Below are 16456 nucleotides of genomic sequence, written 5' to 3'. Positions count from 1 at the left end.
GTTACTGGCTGATTGTATGTATGACGTGATACTCTCTCTTTCTTTGTTTCCATCTATACGTAGGCAAATTGTGTTTAGTGTGTACATTCATGCACAGATTTATGAGTGATGTGTTGCTATATTGGGCACTAAAAGCAAGATTTTTAAAGGTGATCGTTTAATTGATAAACGTAAGCAGAACACAAAGTCACTCACACCATTTTGCTGATCTTCTAGATGCACATACTAGCTAAGTAATGACCATCCTTCGCATAGTGTACTAAAAATACTCCGTTGGATATTTCGTCAGTAATTGATTAATTTCCAATTTCCAATCTTCTTTGATGTTATGTGAAGGATACTAAGCATACATTATGTACAATTATTTCCTTTCAGAGCTTAGCCTGCTTCGAGTCCATTAGATTGTTATCCGCTATGAAATCAAACATAAAATTGTACATTTCAGGGGATGAAAAACTTGGCTTCTCCATAGAGCCGCTTAAAGTTCGTAATTTAATAATATATTATATGGCATTCATCTCCTTATATGAAAAACAAGTAGGAACATCATATTCGGCTATGGTCGGACCTCTTATGCTCAACAGTTTTATCTTAAAATAAATGAAAAATGAAGAAAGATAAGATAAGATAAGATCCCTTCCTACACAGGGCTCCCCTTTTCTGCATAATATGCTCGGATCGATTAGCATCCTGCTCTATCTCATACAATCTGATAGTTGAAACATTTTTCTGCGTTTAATAGTGCTTCGAATTGATGGAGTTCTCCACCAACTGAGTTTTCGCAGCCAAAATATCGACGCCGTTCAGTTTTGATTTATCTTTTAGGCAACGTAACAGTTTATCTTGATTTCTGGGATTGTATATAGTTTCGCTGGTTAAAATAACATCATAAATATAGGAGCCTTTGCAGGACTCTGTCGATTCGCTCCAATTACCTGAATAAAATTTCACATTGTCGAAGACTTGCTCTAACGGTATTTGCTCGGTGATGTTGATCAATAGATTAGGTATAGTAATAACCTGCAAAACATCTTTATTGCACAAATGAGTAGAAAGAAATTTTCAATTAATAGTCTTTTAATATCAATATGTAACCTTACACATACACAATCTTGAAAATCGACACGAGCCCCTTGTTTGTAGGCGTAAATGTCCACTAAACCAGCACCGCAGCCCAAGTCAAGTACTCTTTTGGGCGTCCACCAATCTTGAGAGTACATTTCAGCCATAAAATTTAAAATGTCATCAGTATACTCCCAGATCTTTGCACCACCCTCATAAACGCCTGGCACTAAATCAGAATGTTGGTCGTGGGCTTTCTTAATATCTGACTTAGAGGCATTGCTTATGTCCCCTAATAAAAAACCGCCGCTTAAATGTGATATACAAACATTCTTCAATATTTTAGTATGACGTTGCAGACGATAGACGTCGACATTGTCCAGAATAGATTGCGAAGGTAAAATTTCTGTGGCTTCGTGGCAATTAAGTGAGGAAGTTTCCTCTTGGTACAAGCTGCAGGAAATGTGGATTTATTGAAATTTTTCAACCAAACAACGCTATTATTACTAACTTCGAGAATCTTTTTGATAGAAAGTGTCATTAAAATTATCATCTTTATCACACTCGTCAACCCGAACATCAAACTTGAACATGTTTGTTTTTAATAATTGGGGACAAGAAAAAAAAAAAGCTACGCAAGAATATGAATGAAAATGAAAAAGGCTGAAACATTAGCGAAAAAGATTTCCAGAAAGGAATACGTACAGCACACACATTTTTGCACTGATTTCGTTGCGCTCCGGTTTTTATCAATTTATAAACAACCATTTGGTTGCGTCCTAAACTTGTTTAAAACATTTAAGGCTTTATTCGCTTTAGGAATAAGAACAAATGGTTAATTGCATAGACTAAGACGGCCAAGCTTCCCGCAGAAAGTGCTCTAACCATGTCGTACTTGATTCCGTCGCAACGGGCAGCAGCATTCTCTTACCGAGTTGTATACAAGATATGCCAATTCGTATAAGCTAGAGGGCGTGTTATTAAAATTAATAAGAGGAATTGAAAATAATTCAATCTGTTTTCATACACTCAAAGCAGTTGGTGGTATTTGCATATTTACCAATTTTTTTCTTTACGTTTCGATATTTGCGAAAGAGCATTGACAGGGATGGGTTCCACCATGGATTTGGTGAGAAAGCCTGGTAAAGCTGATTCTAAAAGATTTGGTCTCAGATTGCAAAGTCCTTCGAATTGATGACAAGTCGGATGGTACACTCACGTCACGTCATGTAGGCCGTCGATTAAGAATTTGCGGGAAATGAAATTTTCTATTTTTTACACAGAATTGTTGCAACTTAGAAATAAAATGGGAGACTGTTGACTTTTACCGATCGAAACCCTTCTAGTTAAGGAACACAATAATTGTATTGATGAAAGCTAGATTTAGGACACTACTCGCAGTACGATCATTTCAATTGTAGTAAAAAATAGACTTTGCATTTGTTAGAGCTTTAAAGCTCTATTTCTGATGGTATTTACAAAGATCGTGGACTGGAAATTTTGATGGTAATAATATCAGAAACTGAATACGCCTACGTACACCGCGCTTTTTAACAAGTGCACTAACATTGTATAGCCATCGGCTCGTTATTTGGCGGCCGATATATAATCAGCGATCTTAAAATTGAAAACATCGTTTGTTAACCAAAGTCATTTAAAATGTAAACGTCAATATTAGTTTGCGGCGAACATTCCGTGTATTATATTGCAACATAAAATGTCTTTCGTGATTTTAGGTTATTTATTCAGCTCCTTTCGAAATTGAGTTCGTACCGCCGAATTGCGGTTTTTAGAATAGTATTGAATTTATATACTACTCTTGGGAGATCTATTTACAAATTATTTACAGGAACTTATATTTGCAACGTTTTACTCCCCATAACTGTCTTGTTTTATAAATTAGTGACCCTATTTGTGTTAAGCTCTTCTTTAGCTAAATTTCTGGTAATTGTTGTTAATCTTTTCGCTAGTCGTCATCTGCATGAGACAAGTAAAGCGTCGTGACTGTATCTTTGGTTTTTCCTTCCTTTTTAATTTTATTTCTTCAAAAATTGACCAGTTTTTATGAAAACTTAAATCAGCACATATGCAATTCTCGTAAGAATATTATAGTATAAAGCCTTTTCAAAATGTTTTCTTATGATATTAAGTATCTGAACAATGCGAATATTACTCCAAAATTTAATCTAGAATAGACATATTACTCTTCTTCACCTTCTTCTTGCTAGTAGTAAAATTTGTCTGCTGACGCCTTCACCTGAAGTTCATATGTCCCCAAGGTTACGGAGCTTAATTATGAAGGAATAACTTGATTCATTTTTGAATAACAGTAATGCAATGCATGATGTTCGGTTCGGCTTTCGGCCTGGCTGCATCTCAAGACATCTTATCTCCACCACGCAGTCCGTTATGGATACCGGGTATTAAATTGATCTTGTAGATTCGATGCAATGTCTCGGGGTAACCCTGGATCGCAAACTCAACTTTGGCTCTCACATTGACAATGTTCCTCCTAAGGTTATTTTACTTTCCGAAAATAGTGCAATCTAAATTACATCTGCCTCTAAAAGTTAAACAGACCGTTGTGCATTCCCTCCTAATGACGCATGTTAACTATTGTATTGAAGTCTTTTTTGGGTGCCCAAGGTATTATTTAAATATGATGCAAAGTATGTTTTATTTATAGCGCTAAACGTAGAGCCCGTACCCACTCCGTCATTGATGCTTTTTTAAAATTCTCATTTCCCAATTATCTAAAATTTAGGTTGATTACCATCTACCTCTACAAAATCGTATAAAACGGCCTTCACAGCCTTTAATTGAATGACTGCAGGTCTCTCGATCGAATAGACACGTTTGTCTCATTCATCAATCGAAAGATCGTCTACTATTCGTGTTGCTAGATCATTGAGTCTGACAAGCTTCGATGATTCTTTGAATACATCCGTGTATCTTTGGCAATTCTTGTAAAATGTGGCTAAGCGGTGTTATGCAAGAGGATGACTTTGCGTCTGTTAGCCCCTTTTGCTAGTCTTTTTTGCAACAAGACACCACCCAATTTGGTCAGTTGCCGTCGGTGGAAACCTTCAACAACAGTTTCAATCGGTTTAGCAGGCCTTAATACACTACTCCTTGCTGATCCTACCATATGCACAGCAGAAGTGTATGGCCATATTTCGCTTTGGTGCCGATGTAGATGGCTCTTCTGGACTAATCCATGGCTTTTTGCGCTTGTCGTAGCGTTTGGATGTTGTAGTAGACCCAATTTTCATCATAAGTTACAACACGCCACAGAAAACTCTTCTTTTATGCCTGGCAAGTAACGAAACCGCAATGTTGAAATTGTTCGAAAAGGCATTTGTACGCAAACGTCAAGAAACAATTGATTCATCAACTGCTAAGCTGTTTGAAAGCTTTTTGAGACTTTAAAGCCCTCTTACTCTTACATGTCTTCAAATTTTTTTACTCCTGCAGGCCATTCTTTGCCATTAACGTCAAAACCACCCCTTTTGAACCAGTGAAACCAAAATTGACAATCGGGATATGATGGAGCAACATCACCATAAGCTTCTAAAAATGTTTGATGGGCTTCGGCAGCAGATTACTTTAAATCAAACAACAGATGCAGTGAATCTCAAAAATGCAGTTTTAAGCGTTCCGTGATTAGTGTCTGTGTACTCTATATAACTCAATAATACTATATGGAAAATTGTTATTATATATAGAGAAGATTAGAGCCGATAGCCTGTGCTGCTAGTGCTCAATGTCTTTTTTTTAGGTTAAGAATTTATTTCATTAGTCTAAAATTATAATAATAATAATAATATATAGAGAAAGGGCAAAATTATTGAATTTAATCTTCATGTATCTTGATATGCCACATTATTCTATCATTTTCGCCAATAGACGTCGTTGATCAAAATAGATATCATCTAATTCGTGTGCATAGGAATTTTTATTAAACACTTGCCCACAAACTTGTTAGTTTTGAAACCGAATGTGATTTAGACGCTACAGATTGATCTAATAGTGAAGAAATTTCTACATTGTGGGAAGCATAGAAAGACAGCGTATTGACAGATTTCTCTCCCTTCTCTCCCAAACAATATGCAGAGGTAAGTTCAGAGTAATACCTTAATTTATATGCTTCGATCAGAAACGTGAAGGGAGTGAATGATTGAAAATAGACAAGTATGCCTTGATTCCAAAACTGTGGGAAAAATTTATTGAGAACAGCCAGACTTGTTATAAACATAGCGCAGGCTCAACAGTCAAGGAGCAATTGTTCTCAGATAAACTTGCTGTCAAATTATGGCTAACGCGCATGTTACAAGCAAGTATTTCAGGTTGTGTACGAAATATTGCTGCAGCCAAATAGAAAAGAAGTTTATAAAGCTAAGGCCAACGAAAAGTTCTGTTATTGAGCTCAAAGCATCTAAGTGTAAAATTGAAATAAATACGAAATATCTCCAGGAACCTATAAATTTTTTTGATAATACTAAGTACGATGATCAAATGATGCGAAAATATAGTACCAAAGTAGGATTCTGCAGATGGCCTTTTCATATATTCTACAAAATCTTAGAATTAGCAGCAATCACTGCTTGCGTTTTGTTTCTTTCAAGCAAAAATCCAAAGAAAAGAATTTATTTTACAATTGGCCCCGAACTAGGCGATTGTTATCATTAAGCCCTAAATGCCTTAGCGCCTGTATCTAACATACGGAACATTGAAAACGGTTCAATTGCCAAGTTCAAGTATTATGGAAGGGAAATAGAAGTAAGACAGTTGTGCTAAGTGCAGTAAAAAAATCTACGGAAATTGTATTTTTACGGAAATCCTAAATCGAGCTTATTCCGTGTAATTAAATTTTCCCAAATCATAAATTCCCCAGAGAGGTAAAAAGCCAAGTGCACATTCGCGGGCGCGTCATGCAGCTGCCAGCCGAGGAAAATGATTACAGACAAGACAGGTTAACGGATTAAAAATGAAGCTATGAATATGTTTGTAAGAATATAAATAGACCGTTTGCGGAAGGCAGAGTGAGTCGGACAAGAACATTTGAGCTGAGAGTACTGCCAAAATATATTGTGAGTAATCCTACTGTTAAGGAAAATAATTGCAAATAAAAGAATTTCAAAACAATATCTGCGACCCAGTGGTACTAGACCTAGCTTAGAAAAGCGGAATTTCATAACATTATTTTAAAAACGGAATGCGCATGAAAAAATTGTTTTGAAAAAAGTTTGTTTAAAATAAAATGAAATTTTTCAGTTTTGGTATTCAAGTCGAATTGACTCAACATCCACATTCCTATGCTTTCGATCAAACTTAATTGTATTAAATGTAAAAACAAGGAAACGAAATATTGATTTTAGCAAGTAAAAACTTTATTGCTTAGAAAAGCTCACCATTACCCACCATCCTGCACTGGCTCGCCTAATATAATTCTTTACATATCTTCATCATAAAATATCAAAAATTATACGTCCTTGCCAGGCAAAATCTTAATTCCAATGAAATTCCTTATATGGCGAGATCTATATTGTTTAAATATAACTTTAGTATCAACCCCTTTGCTATAGAAGGACTTATTTTTTGTAAGAAACTTGATACGGGAGGATGTATAAAGAATCGCCTCCCCCACTCAAGTTGTTCGCATTTATTTAGTATGCTAAAGCGCGGATGGTTTATCTCAAAAAAATAAATTAAATTAAAAATGAAGATGTTTTTTTTGTATAACCACTTTTCCAAAGTAGGGCCTTATACGGAGAGTCTTCGTAGAAATAATCAAATCCTATATATTTTTTATATCGGGATTGCGTCGCAGCATGTTAATGCACTAAAGTTCATCAAGATGTTTAGAAAACTGAATGAAGGAATCTTCAAGGCCCCTCTCAAGTTCTTCTATGGACAATATTACATTCATCCGCATAAGACGTAATTGTCGATTTATGTTCTTGAATTAAGAATTGCTTAACTACTTTAGAGATGCTGTACGCAAACAATAGCAGCATTGGCTGACAACACAACCGACAGACGACGAACATAATTTCTTTTCTGCTCGTTTATTGCTTTCAAATTTTATGTATTTATTCACTTATATACAAACTTATTAGTTATATATCAAAATTCAACTGATATCAAAACAAGAAAAAGAAAAACATTCTCGACGGATTCTCACCTTGTCGCGATGAGAACGCTTAGTAAGTGCAAGGATGCCAAGAGCGCCTATTTTTGGATCCTACCCTATGCAAATGATTAAACTTACACTATATAAGGTTGCTTTTGGGCCCTTTCCCCCATAAATACGCGCATGACAAATATGCCTTTATTTCTATTACATTCTCCAGCTGTTTTCCTTTCGAATTCAACTGGGACGCATTGCTTCTATACATTATGCAGCCGTTTTCTTTGGACCAGCTGGGGACATTTTTGAACCCCCTCTTATATAACGAGAAATGAATTTCATATGATAAAAAGATATAATTTTCAATGCTTCACGTTGAAATTTAACATAGGAAAATTAGTTATACCAAATTTGGACCGTCTCAGCCTTTTTTTCGCTCCTAGTTTGATAAGAATTTTCACAAAATTGATCCTTTGTAGCGCAGAAAAGCCTATGTTTTAATATGTGGTGGTGGAAGTTAACCCATAATATGATAGCCATTTCATACAAATATTAATCCTACAAAATTTGGACCATCTATGCCTAGCGACGTCAGGGATAGCGTAGCTATTGGTACGCTCGCCCATTCCGGTGAGGTAATGAGGCGACAGCGGAGTAAACGATGTTTTCTGAAACTCGCGAACTCAATTTCCGGTGATGTGAGTGTGCTAAGAATTCCCGGATGTAAAACCAAACATATGCCAAATATTATCACGTGGAACGTTCGAAGCTTACATGAAGCAGGAAAATTTCATAACACAGCCCTATTGCACTGTTCTTGTAATAATACAAAGCAACATAGACGTAGAGGAGGTATTAGTGTTTCTAAGAAGCACAAAAAATGCATTGGATAATTCGTTCCTTACTCTAATAACGGGAGATTTCAACGCTAAAGTTGGATATGAACTTCTACCTGAAATTGTCGACAATTTTGAGTTGGGATTAAGGAATGTGCGCAGTGCTTTGTCCAGTCATACACATGGAAACTAGTCCGAAATCAAATAAATCACATTTTGATTAATCAAAGATTTGGAACATCTTTTAAAAAAGCCAATACGTTACTGGAAGCAAATGTACCGCGTCAGATCATAATTTTCTAGCGGCAAGGATTAAATTAAAATGGGCATCAGCTGAAAACCCCACCTCTTCGATACAAATCAATGTGAAAACCTCAAAGGAAAAAAAATGAAAAATAATTTTGTATTTGGAATAAACGATAGGCTCAGGCATTCAAGCAATTAGAAAATTGTGGTCTGGTAACGAAATAGTCACCGGGATAGAAAAAAAAAGAAGATTATCTTCGGTAATTATTTCCAGATGATGCCAGATCTGTAGACTTTCCGAATGTTGATTAACAATAAGAAAAGCTACAAAAATTACCAAAAACAACAAGTCCGTGGGTAACGATGGAATACCGGCAGAGGTTATAAAGGTAATAAATGATGATGATCTACGCATCCTGCATAAACTATTTAATGAGATCTACGATGCAGGCATTTACTCTGATGATTGATTAAAATCATCATTCATTACAATTCCAAAGAGAAACAATGACAGGGTTTGTCACGATTATGAATAATGTTCTGAAAATATTCCTAAGTATAATTCCGCAAAGGCGAATCGCCACTTGGCCGTAGTCAGTTTGGTTTCCAGAAAGGCAAGGGCAACTGCGTAGCTTTATTCTGCATTCAGGTTCTAGTTCAGAACTTTAGAGATGTGTATAAAGACGTTTTTCTTTGTTTCATAGCTTACGAAAAAGCGTTTAACAAGCGCAATAAAATAATAGACATCGCCAAAGGTCTGTACAGTATTGACGCAAAAGATAAACGCTGCTTCAAAAATTTGTATTAGAGACACACAGCAGAAGTCCTTGGTAATGATGCCAGAACAACTTATATTCCTATAACCAAAGGCAAGGAACCGAGGAGATTTTTGAATTTTAGTTAATAACATAACTTAGTACGCAATAATATCATGAAATTTAAAAAAAAAAATAATGTGATCAGTTATATCCAGTAATGGACGGTTAATTAAAGAAGAAGAAGAAAACAAAAAAGATTTAATATGATCCATATTCTGCTAAGATTAAAGGAGAATAATATGCATGTGTCTTTAGGAATAATACGGTACGAAACGCGAGAAGGGGAGGGATGATAACACTTATGTAAATATACAAGAATAAATAAATAATAGCAAAGTATGACCACTAATTGCTAATTGGCGATCAAAACCTCGTCAGAACTGACCGAACATAATTCGTCAGAACTGACGAGTTTACATAGCCTTTAATCATTTTGAAGGCGAACTTAAGTCATGTTTACAATTAGTTCAAGTTTGGAACCGAATTATTATTATTATATAATTATTATATATAATTTACGACCAGCAAAAAAAATTGTTTTTTATTATGTATGACTTGTAGGCTGGTGACCGTACAGTTCGAATACAGTTCTAATACACGAGCAAAGTAAGTAGACGTTTGTTAACACATGAGTGTTTAAATTGCTTAGTACAATCTTTAATTAAACTCAATAATGTCTTCGCCATATTAACGCATGCGTTAATGTGATATCGCAGCTTGGAATCCAGTAAGAAAACGGATCGATAAACTACAAGCTGCACAAGACCCCGCTCGTAGTTGTCAATAACATATTGCAAAGGCAATAGATTATACCTAGCAAATGAAAGCTTTTTACATTTACTCAGGTTAAGTGACATGTTACTAGTGCCGTATCAGCCGTTAAGTCCAACTGAACTTTACCGAACATTAAAATGTGTAACAGAGCGAACAATATTTGATTATGTACGAAGAAATCGCTTTAGGATGCGGAGAGAAAGAGATCTTTAGATGTATCATTATTATCATTGCCTTACGGGTATCGCCTTCACTTAGGACAACTGAAGTGAAAACATCCCATTGTTTGATTTGATAAGGATAGGTATCAATAAATACGTTACTGTTCTTATATGATTTTTGGAAAAACTTTGAGAACTTTGAGTGTAAGGACCAAAATCATCCCCTTCGAATAAATATTTGTAAAATAAAACCTACACCAAACATTTATTGGAAAAAAACACAGCTGATTGTGATATACGCCAGGTACCTTAAGATTAGCGGAAGGCATCACAACGCTATCGCTAGTGAAGTAAAGTGTAGAAACAGGCTTGCTTCTGATTTTCAGCGGGAAACAGAGGCTAATATCACGCATGACACTGATAAAGCCGTAGTTATATTTGAGAAACAAGCCTTTCGCGAAAGCGAGGTTGCTACTGAATCAGACCAATCTGAAAAACAATTATTAGAAAAAAATTGCGAGAACAATGTAAAAGACACTTCTCTGATGTCATATTTTTGCAGCGATTTAAAAGTTCAAACAGAATTCATTGACGACATTTATGAGAGTTATCAATGCGTTCCTCCAGTTGAACTCAGTGGTTTGTTTACGACGTGCATGTTAATGAAAATTTTCGTTTTTTACCTTTGCTGATTTTATAGGTGTAAAAACTACTGTAATTTATCCTGCTTCACAAAAGCACATTGAAAAATATACCGTTTGCCAGAAATTCATAATAATAAGTGAATCCCCCGAACTTTACGAAGAGATTACATTGCCCTACATAAGCACTAGCCAACACTCATTGGAGGTAAGTTTTCAATACATAAAATAAAAATATATATGCAGCCCATGCCGTTTATGCATTTATGTCGTACACCATTTGTTGTACAGCGTATGCGTGCAGATAGATATACGTGACATCCAGACAATCTTAAGATTCAGAATCATTTTCTGTCTAAGCTGGCCTGCCCGCATACTCATGTATTTTAGTGTTCAACGTATAATCGCAGTTTTTGAGATATTTTGATAACACTCGGTATACTGACTTATTCTGGCCCAGTCTATTGAAAACGATTTGGATTGGACAACTTTTCGACTACTCCTTTTTTTTGAAAAGTCGTTATATAGAAAACTTACAATTTTCAATATTTCGTGACAAAAATTGCTGAGTAAGAGTATTTTGATATACTTAATTGGCATGAATAAGTCTACTTTGTATAAGACAAAAGGCCGGAAAATATGCGGGTTATCATGAAAAACTATGCTTTTACGTGGAAATAATGTGTAACTTTTACTATATTATCACGGAAAGGAGTGAATAACTGTACTAGGCGAGATAGTGTATGGTATCTAAGGGCCGACCTATTGGTTTCTCTCATCCAAACGCTAGTTTCAATCATTGAAATTTAGATTTTCCCGCTGCCGTGAAAAGTAGAAAGGTGGCATCATTAAAACGGGTGTATCTTGTTTTTATCGCAATGTTCAGCAGTAGAGCTGCACCTCTGAGTATACCTATATTCAACTGACTTTGTATTGAGGCCTTTTTTTACGGTATATTAATATGCCTTATTTATATTTCATTCCAGACTGTGGGATTGGCTTTTATGCTGTATACGACGCTTTTATTTTACATATTTCGTGTTCTTCCATTAATTTGATTTTTTTGACTTTTCTTGATCCAAGCTTTTGTTCGATTTCCATAATAACTCTGAGATCCTCGTAGCTAATTAAAATTTTATAAAGTAGCAAAGTTATCGGTAAAAATAGATAGGTGGACATAATCCACGCAACTTTTACAAACGGTTCGTGGCTGTAGACTTTCCTTTGCTTAATCCTGATTTATACTTCAGAGATCTCACAAAGTATACATATTCTTAATCAGCATTAAATACTACTTCGATTTAAGCATGACCATCTGCGCAAAATCTAAACATTCTCCTAACCGCAAAAATGAATCTATCGGCTTCGGATTTAGCAGAAACATTGGAAGTTCTTGCACGCAAAATAGTGTTGAAAATAAGCAAAAGTGGTCGAAGAACACACTTACAGACAGTAGCATCTAAGCTAAGAATACCTCCTCTTTCGCTCGTTACTCATAAACTACAGCACATAAATCTCCAAAAATTTGAATGTATATGCTGTGGGTAATGTAGTAAGTATTTCAGGTGTACAAAAATAGGAAAAATTGACTGCTATTAAAATTTAATTTTCATTACCTTTACAACGCTCAAATGCAAGCTTCAAAGACTCCATAAGTAAATCATTTCTTGGCCAGTTTGAAATTCGGAATGCGCCTAATCATGTTAGTGTGCCCAGCTGTATAGTATCTACGGACACATTCTCTAATTCATAAAAAAGAAGATATCGCTTGCTTTTTTGCAAAAGTGCTTGAAAATGGCCGAAACAGACTAAGGAATATTCTGCTTACAACGCCGCAACGACATACAACCAGAACAGAGAACGCCCTTTCCTTGTTCGTTGCTAATAAACTACAACAAATACACAATATAAATTACCACAAAAATAATTCTGCAAAAACAGAAAATACAATATTATCGAATATTGTTCCCTTTTTTTCAAAAACAGTGACGGTTTATAAAAGGGCATCTTTTCATTTCCTTACTTGTTTCTAATTAGACGCGCCAATTTTTATCCTTTATAAGTTTTTATTATATCGTTGAAAATTGTTGATAATAATATTACTGATCCTAGTTTCATTTTTTACATTTTATTTGTTTTATTTCAAGTGGGTATACAAGAAGTGGAGCGCATTGTTTATGAGGATCCCGACCCAGAAACCGGTTTCATTTTGTTACCTGATCTAAAATAGGATGGTCGCAAGTTAGAAACCTTACATCTTTTGGCCATTAGCCACAAACGTGATATTAAATCGATGCGTGATCTTAATGCACGTAATTACTGCGTAATATTCGTTTACGGGCAGCAGATAATATAAATACATTTGAATAACCGAGAAAAATATGTCGCAAAAGCGTAAAGGGTTGTAGAGATTTCATACAGTCAGCTGAGAATATAGGTCACCGCGGTTTAGGAGGCTTGGTTGTATTGACGGACAAAACGTATGACGCATGGATAAGTCAATTCTGACTTTAAGAAAGACAAAGGGGCAAACCAGACGAACACATCGATTCCATCGAAAGTATGACAAATATAAATCCATTTGTTGTTCTTTATGGGATGGGGAAAAGGCAAACGAGGCAAAACGATGTAACAAGAGTAACACGTGAAGTATTGCATTGGAAGCCGATAGCAAACAAACGAATCCACATTAATAAAATCTGTCGTCGTGATTTAAAATATAACTAAACAAATAAAATTATAATTATAAAATGTAAATAAATAAAATTATTGCATTATTGCATTTTTGGCGATACCATTGTTTTTACATTTTTCGAACAGGATATATAAGTAAATAATGGAGATAATGAGTAAATGAATAAACAAATTGTCCGTAAAAAGAATATACTGACAGAGAGAGAGAGAGAGAGAGAGGCTATAACTTAAAATAATAAAAATAATTCATCTCGTGGTTTCTTTCTAACACTTCTTGGAAAATCTCTTCAACTCCTCTACCGCCTAAACATTATATTTATATATTTAAATAAATTTACGCAACATTTCCTGTTTGTAATATGCTTTTGTATCTCAATACCAAAACCTAATTAAACATTATTAAGCATTATTCAACATTCTTAAGCATGTCAAATATAAGCAGAGTTAAACATCGAAACCTTATTAAACGTTATTCAACATTATTATTTTGACTGGGCGATCTTTTCAATTCCCTGTCATATACAGTGTTATGGAGTTTTATGATGAAAATAGATCTAAGATAATGATTTTATATACAAACGCTCTTTTTATTTGAAATATTTTTAAATTTTCTCAATTTTTCACTCAATTAATATTTTTGAGTTTCTTTTCTTTCATTTTTTTCGCAATTTTTCAATTCCTACAACTGCTTTGTACATTAAATGAATTTTATAACGGAGAAAGATACATTAAGCATATAAGCACGGTTTTCCACCCTTGAGTATCGTGGTAGGCGCCATAAATAAATGGTTAAATTCCCTGTTGAAAGCACAGAGTCGCTTTTAATAAATAAATGGTTAAATGCCCAACTTAACAAAAATGTTAACGCCAATCAGCTAAGTTAAAGGCCCAACTTAATCGACAAAAGGGATTCGATTCTGTTAAGTAACAGACCAAAGGGATTCGATTCTGTTAAATGCAAAGCCGTCGGCAGAACAAAGGAAAACTTTGGGATATTTAGTAACTAATGTTAGTAACTAATGTTTTTTATTAATAAATGTACGTTTTCATATAAAATTTCTTAATTTCTTCAATTTTACAAATTCTACAATTTATTTAGTATCTAATGTTTCTTTATTTTTTATTAATAAATCTGTTTCCATATAAAATTTCTTAATTTCTTCAATTTTACAAGTTAGCCTAAAATTAGACCGCCATAATTTTTAAACGAAACCCTCGCCAACTTCCCTGTTAAAAGGCAAAGAAAAGAGTTTCTTGCAAAAAATAGTCTAAAAATGGCAGCTCCGTTAAATGGTTAAAAGCCCAACTTAACAACTTAACAACTTAAATGGTAAATGTAGAGGAGGTGATAGAAGAGCAAAAGCGACAAAGTCAAGGAAAAAGAATCGGAAACAATCAGGAAATCATTAAAAAGAATAACAATTTCTTTTATATATATTTTTATATATATTAATAAATCTATTTTAAATATATAATAAAGCTAATAAAGCATAAATAAAACTATTTATATTTAAATAAAAATTGTATAAATTAATATACAGCAACAGGAAAGGCCAGTTTGATTTTCCCAATGACAAATCAAAGCGGTTGAAAAAGTGTTTATTGCTATAAGCTCCAACTAGACGGATGCTTTTGGTTATATTTTTGGTAATACCTTGAGTTTTGGGTTATTGGTCCCCTAATTCAGGTGTTGTAGTCTCGGTTTGTAATAATAATAATAAATTGCTATTAGGTGTCTCACAGAGTTCATTGGGTGACCTAAAATTCAATATTGGGTTTAATGACAACAAGCGATTTTTACGAAACATCATTGGAACATTGAAAGTCGAATGCCCGATGTTTAAATGTTGCCAAGTATTTCGAGATTTTAAAACGGTTTGTTTCGGTCTGTTGACATAAAAATTGCTTTGAATCATCCTGAGGAAGAACCCATTGACTTAATACAATATTAGCATTATCCCACCTCTCCACTCCCTTCATCGTCTTCAACTTTTATATTCGACTTTTTCTCAGCTGCTTCTTAAGAAGTATAGCGGAAATTTTAATATGAGGTGATCAACATGACAGTTCGGTTTCGAGCAAGCAGCGCTTAATAACTCGCTCTTTATAGTTATGTATTAATTATTTTCCTTTTTCCAGATTTTTCCTAGAGATTTAAAACTTGTTAAATAATGGAGGATGACTTCTTTAACGTACTCGACGCTAAAAGAGAGTTAAGACAGAGTATAGTGGAATGTCAGAAACGTGGTTTAGATTACAGCGTCAAATGGTTAGCTGAAATGTGCCACGGCCTTGCGGACGTGGATATTGACGGCGAGGATGAAAAAGATAATTTCGGTATTAAAATGCTGGAAGGCATAGCACCGAAAGAATATGATAATTATTTTCTGGCTAAAAGTTACTTTGATGTACGTGAATATGATAAAGCTGCTCATTTAGTGCGGAATGCTAGCTCTCCAGTTCCCAGATTCCTTCATCTTTATGCCACTTATATGGCAATGGAGAAACGACGGTTGGATTCGACCACGGATCAATTGAATCTAAATGACTCAGGTCACTTTAAAGACCTGGGTGAGATTTTGGTTACTTTGCGGGCAGAGCATTCACGAAATAATCTAGACGATTACGACATGTATTTATACGGTGTTGTGATAGAAGAGCAAAAGCGACCAAGTCAACGAAAAAGAATCGCAAACAATCAGGAAACCAATAACAATTCCTTTTATATTAAATAAATGTATATAAAAATAAAATATATATAAAAGAATGATTGAATGATTGCTTTTGCTTTGATTTCACATAAAGCATTAGTTTATAAAAACCTCCCGAGCTCCACAAATACGGTTACCAAAGCACTTTATTTATTACGGTTAAGACAATCTCTCTTTTAGAGTTGCGTTTTCCATTCGAATCGGTGTTAATTGCATTCGCCACACTTTGCATTCCGTTATGCACATGTGCTGGTATCGCGCCGCATAAACATGAAAAATTAAATAGTAAAGAACCTGTAAAAGATGGAGTCTATGAGCCAGGAGATGCAAATCATTTTGATAATGGGGAGCGTAAAGCTGGCTTCGATCACGAAGCTATCATA

General features: G+C 34.7%; 2 protein-coding genes and 1 pseudogene across 2 annotated transcripts; 2 read left to right on the top strand and 1 right to left on the bottom strand.

Moving 5' to 3' along the window:
- Positions 1–735: 735 nt before the first annotated feature.
- On the bottom strand, positions 736–1655 carry LOC119639047 (histidine protein methyltransferase 1 homolog). Its single transcript, XM_038036217.1, has 3 exons — positions 1570–1655; positions 1101–1515; positions 736–1020 (listed from the first exon to the last, which is right to left on the bottom strand). Exons 1-3 carry the CDS (start codon positions 1653–1655, stop codon positions 736–738), a joined length of 786 nt encoding a protein of 261 aa, XP_037892145.1.
- A 6115-nt stretch (positions 1656–7770) lies between these two features.
- LOC119639046 lies at positions 7771–13024 on the top strand (annotated as a pseudogene).
- A 2451-nt stretch (positions 13025–15475) lies between these two features.
- LOC119639045 (cell division cycle protein 23 homolog) lies at positions 15476–16097 on the top strand. Its single transcript, XM_038036215.1, has 2 exons — positions 15476–15554; positions 15591–16097. Exons 1-2 carry the CDS (start codon positions 15534–15536, stop codon positions 16095–16097), a joined length of 528 nt encoding a protein of 175 aa, XP_037892143.1. The 5' UTR covers positions 15476–15533.
- Positions 16098–16456: the final 359 nt, after the last annotated feature.

Source organism: Glossina fuscipes, unplaced genomic scaffold (genome assembly GCF_014805625.2).
Source record: "Glossina fuscipes isolate IAEA_lab_2018 unplaced genomic scaffold, Yale_Gfus_2 111, whole genome shotgun sequence".
NCBI classification, from domain to species: domain Eukaryota; kingdom Metazoa; phylum Arthropoda; class Insecta; order Diptera; family Glossinidae; genus Glossina; species Glossina fuscipes.
Note: the sequence above shows the minus strand (reverse complement) of the source record. Positions and strands in the feature narration are given on the sequence as shown.

Excerpts from the sequence above, each read along its gene's own strand:
- LOC119639045 (XM_038036215.1), top strand. The coding sequence starts at position 15,534 with ATGGAGGATGACTTCTTTAAC. Across the intron at positions 15,555-15,590 it reads TGGAGGATGACTTCTTTAAC|GTGGAATGTCAGAAACGTGG; the intron begins GTACTCGACGCT and ends AGACAGAGTATA.
- LOC119639047 (XM_038036217.1), bottom strand. The coding sequence starts at position 1,655 with ATGTTCAAGTTTGATGTTCGGGTTGACGAGTGTGATAAAGATGATAAT. Across the intron at positions 1,516-1,569 it reads CAAAAAGATTCTCGAAGTTA|CTTGTACCAAGAGGAAACTT; the intron begins GTAATAATAGCG and ends CATTTCCTGCAG. Across the intron at positions 1,021-1,100 it reads ATTTTCAAGATTGTGTATGT|GTTATTACTATACCTAATCT; the intron begins GTAAGGTTACAT and ends GATGTTTTGCAG.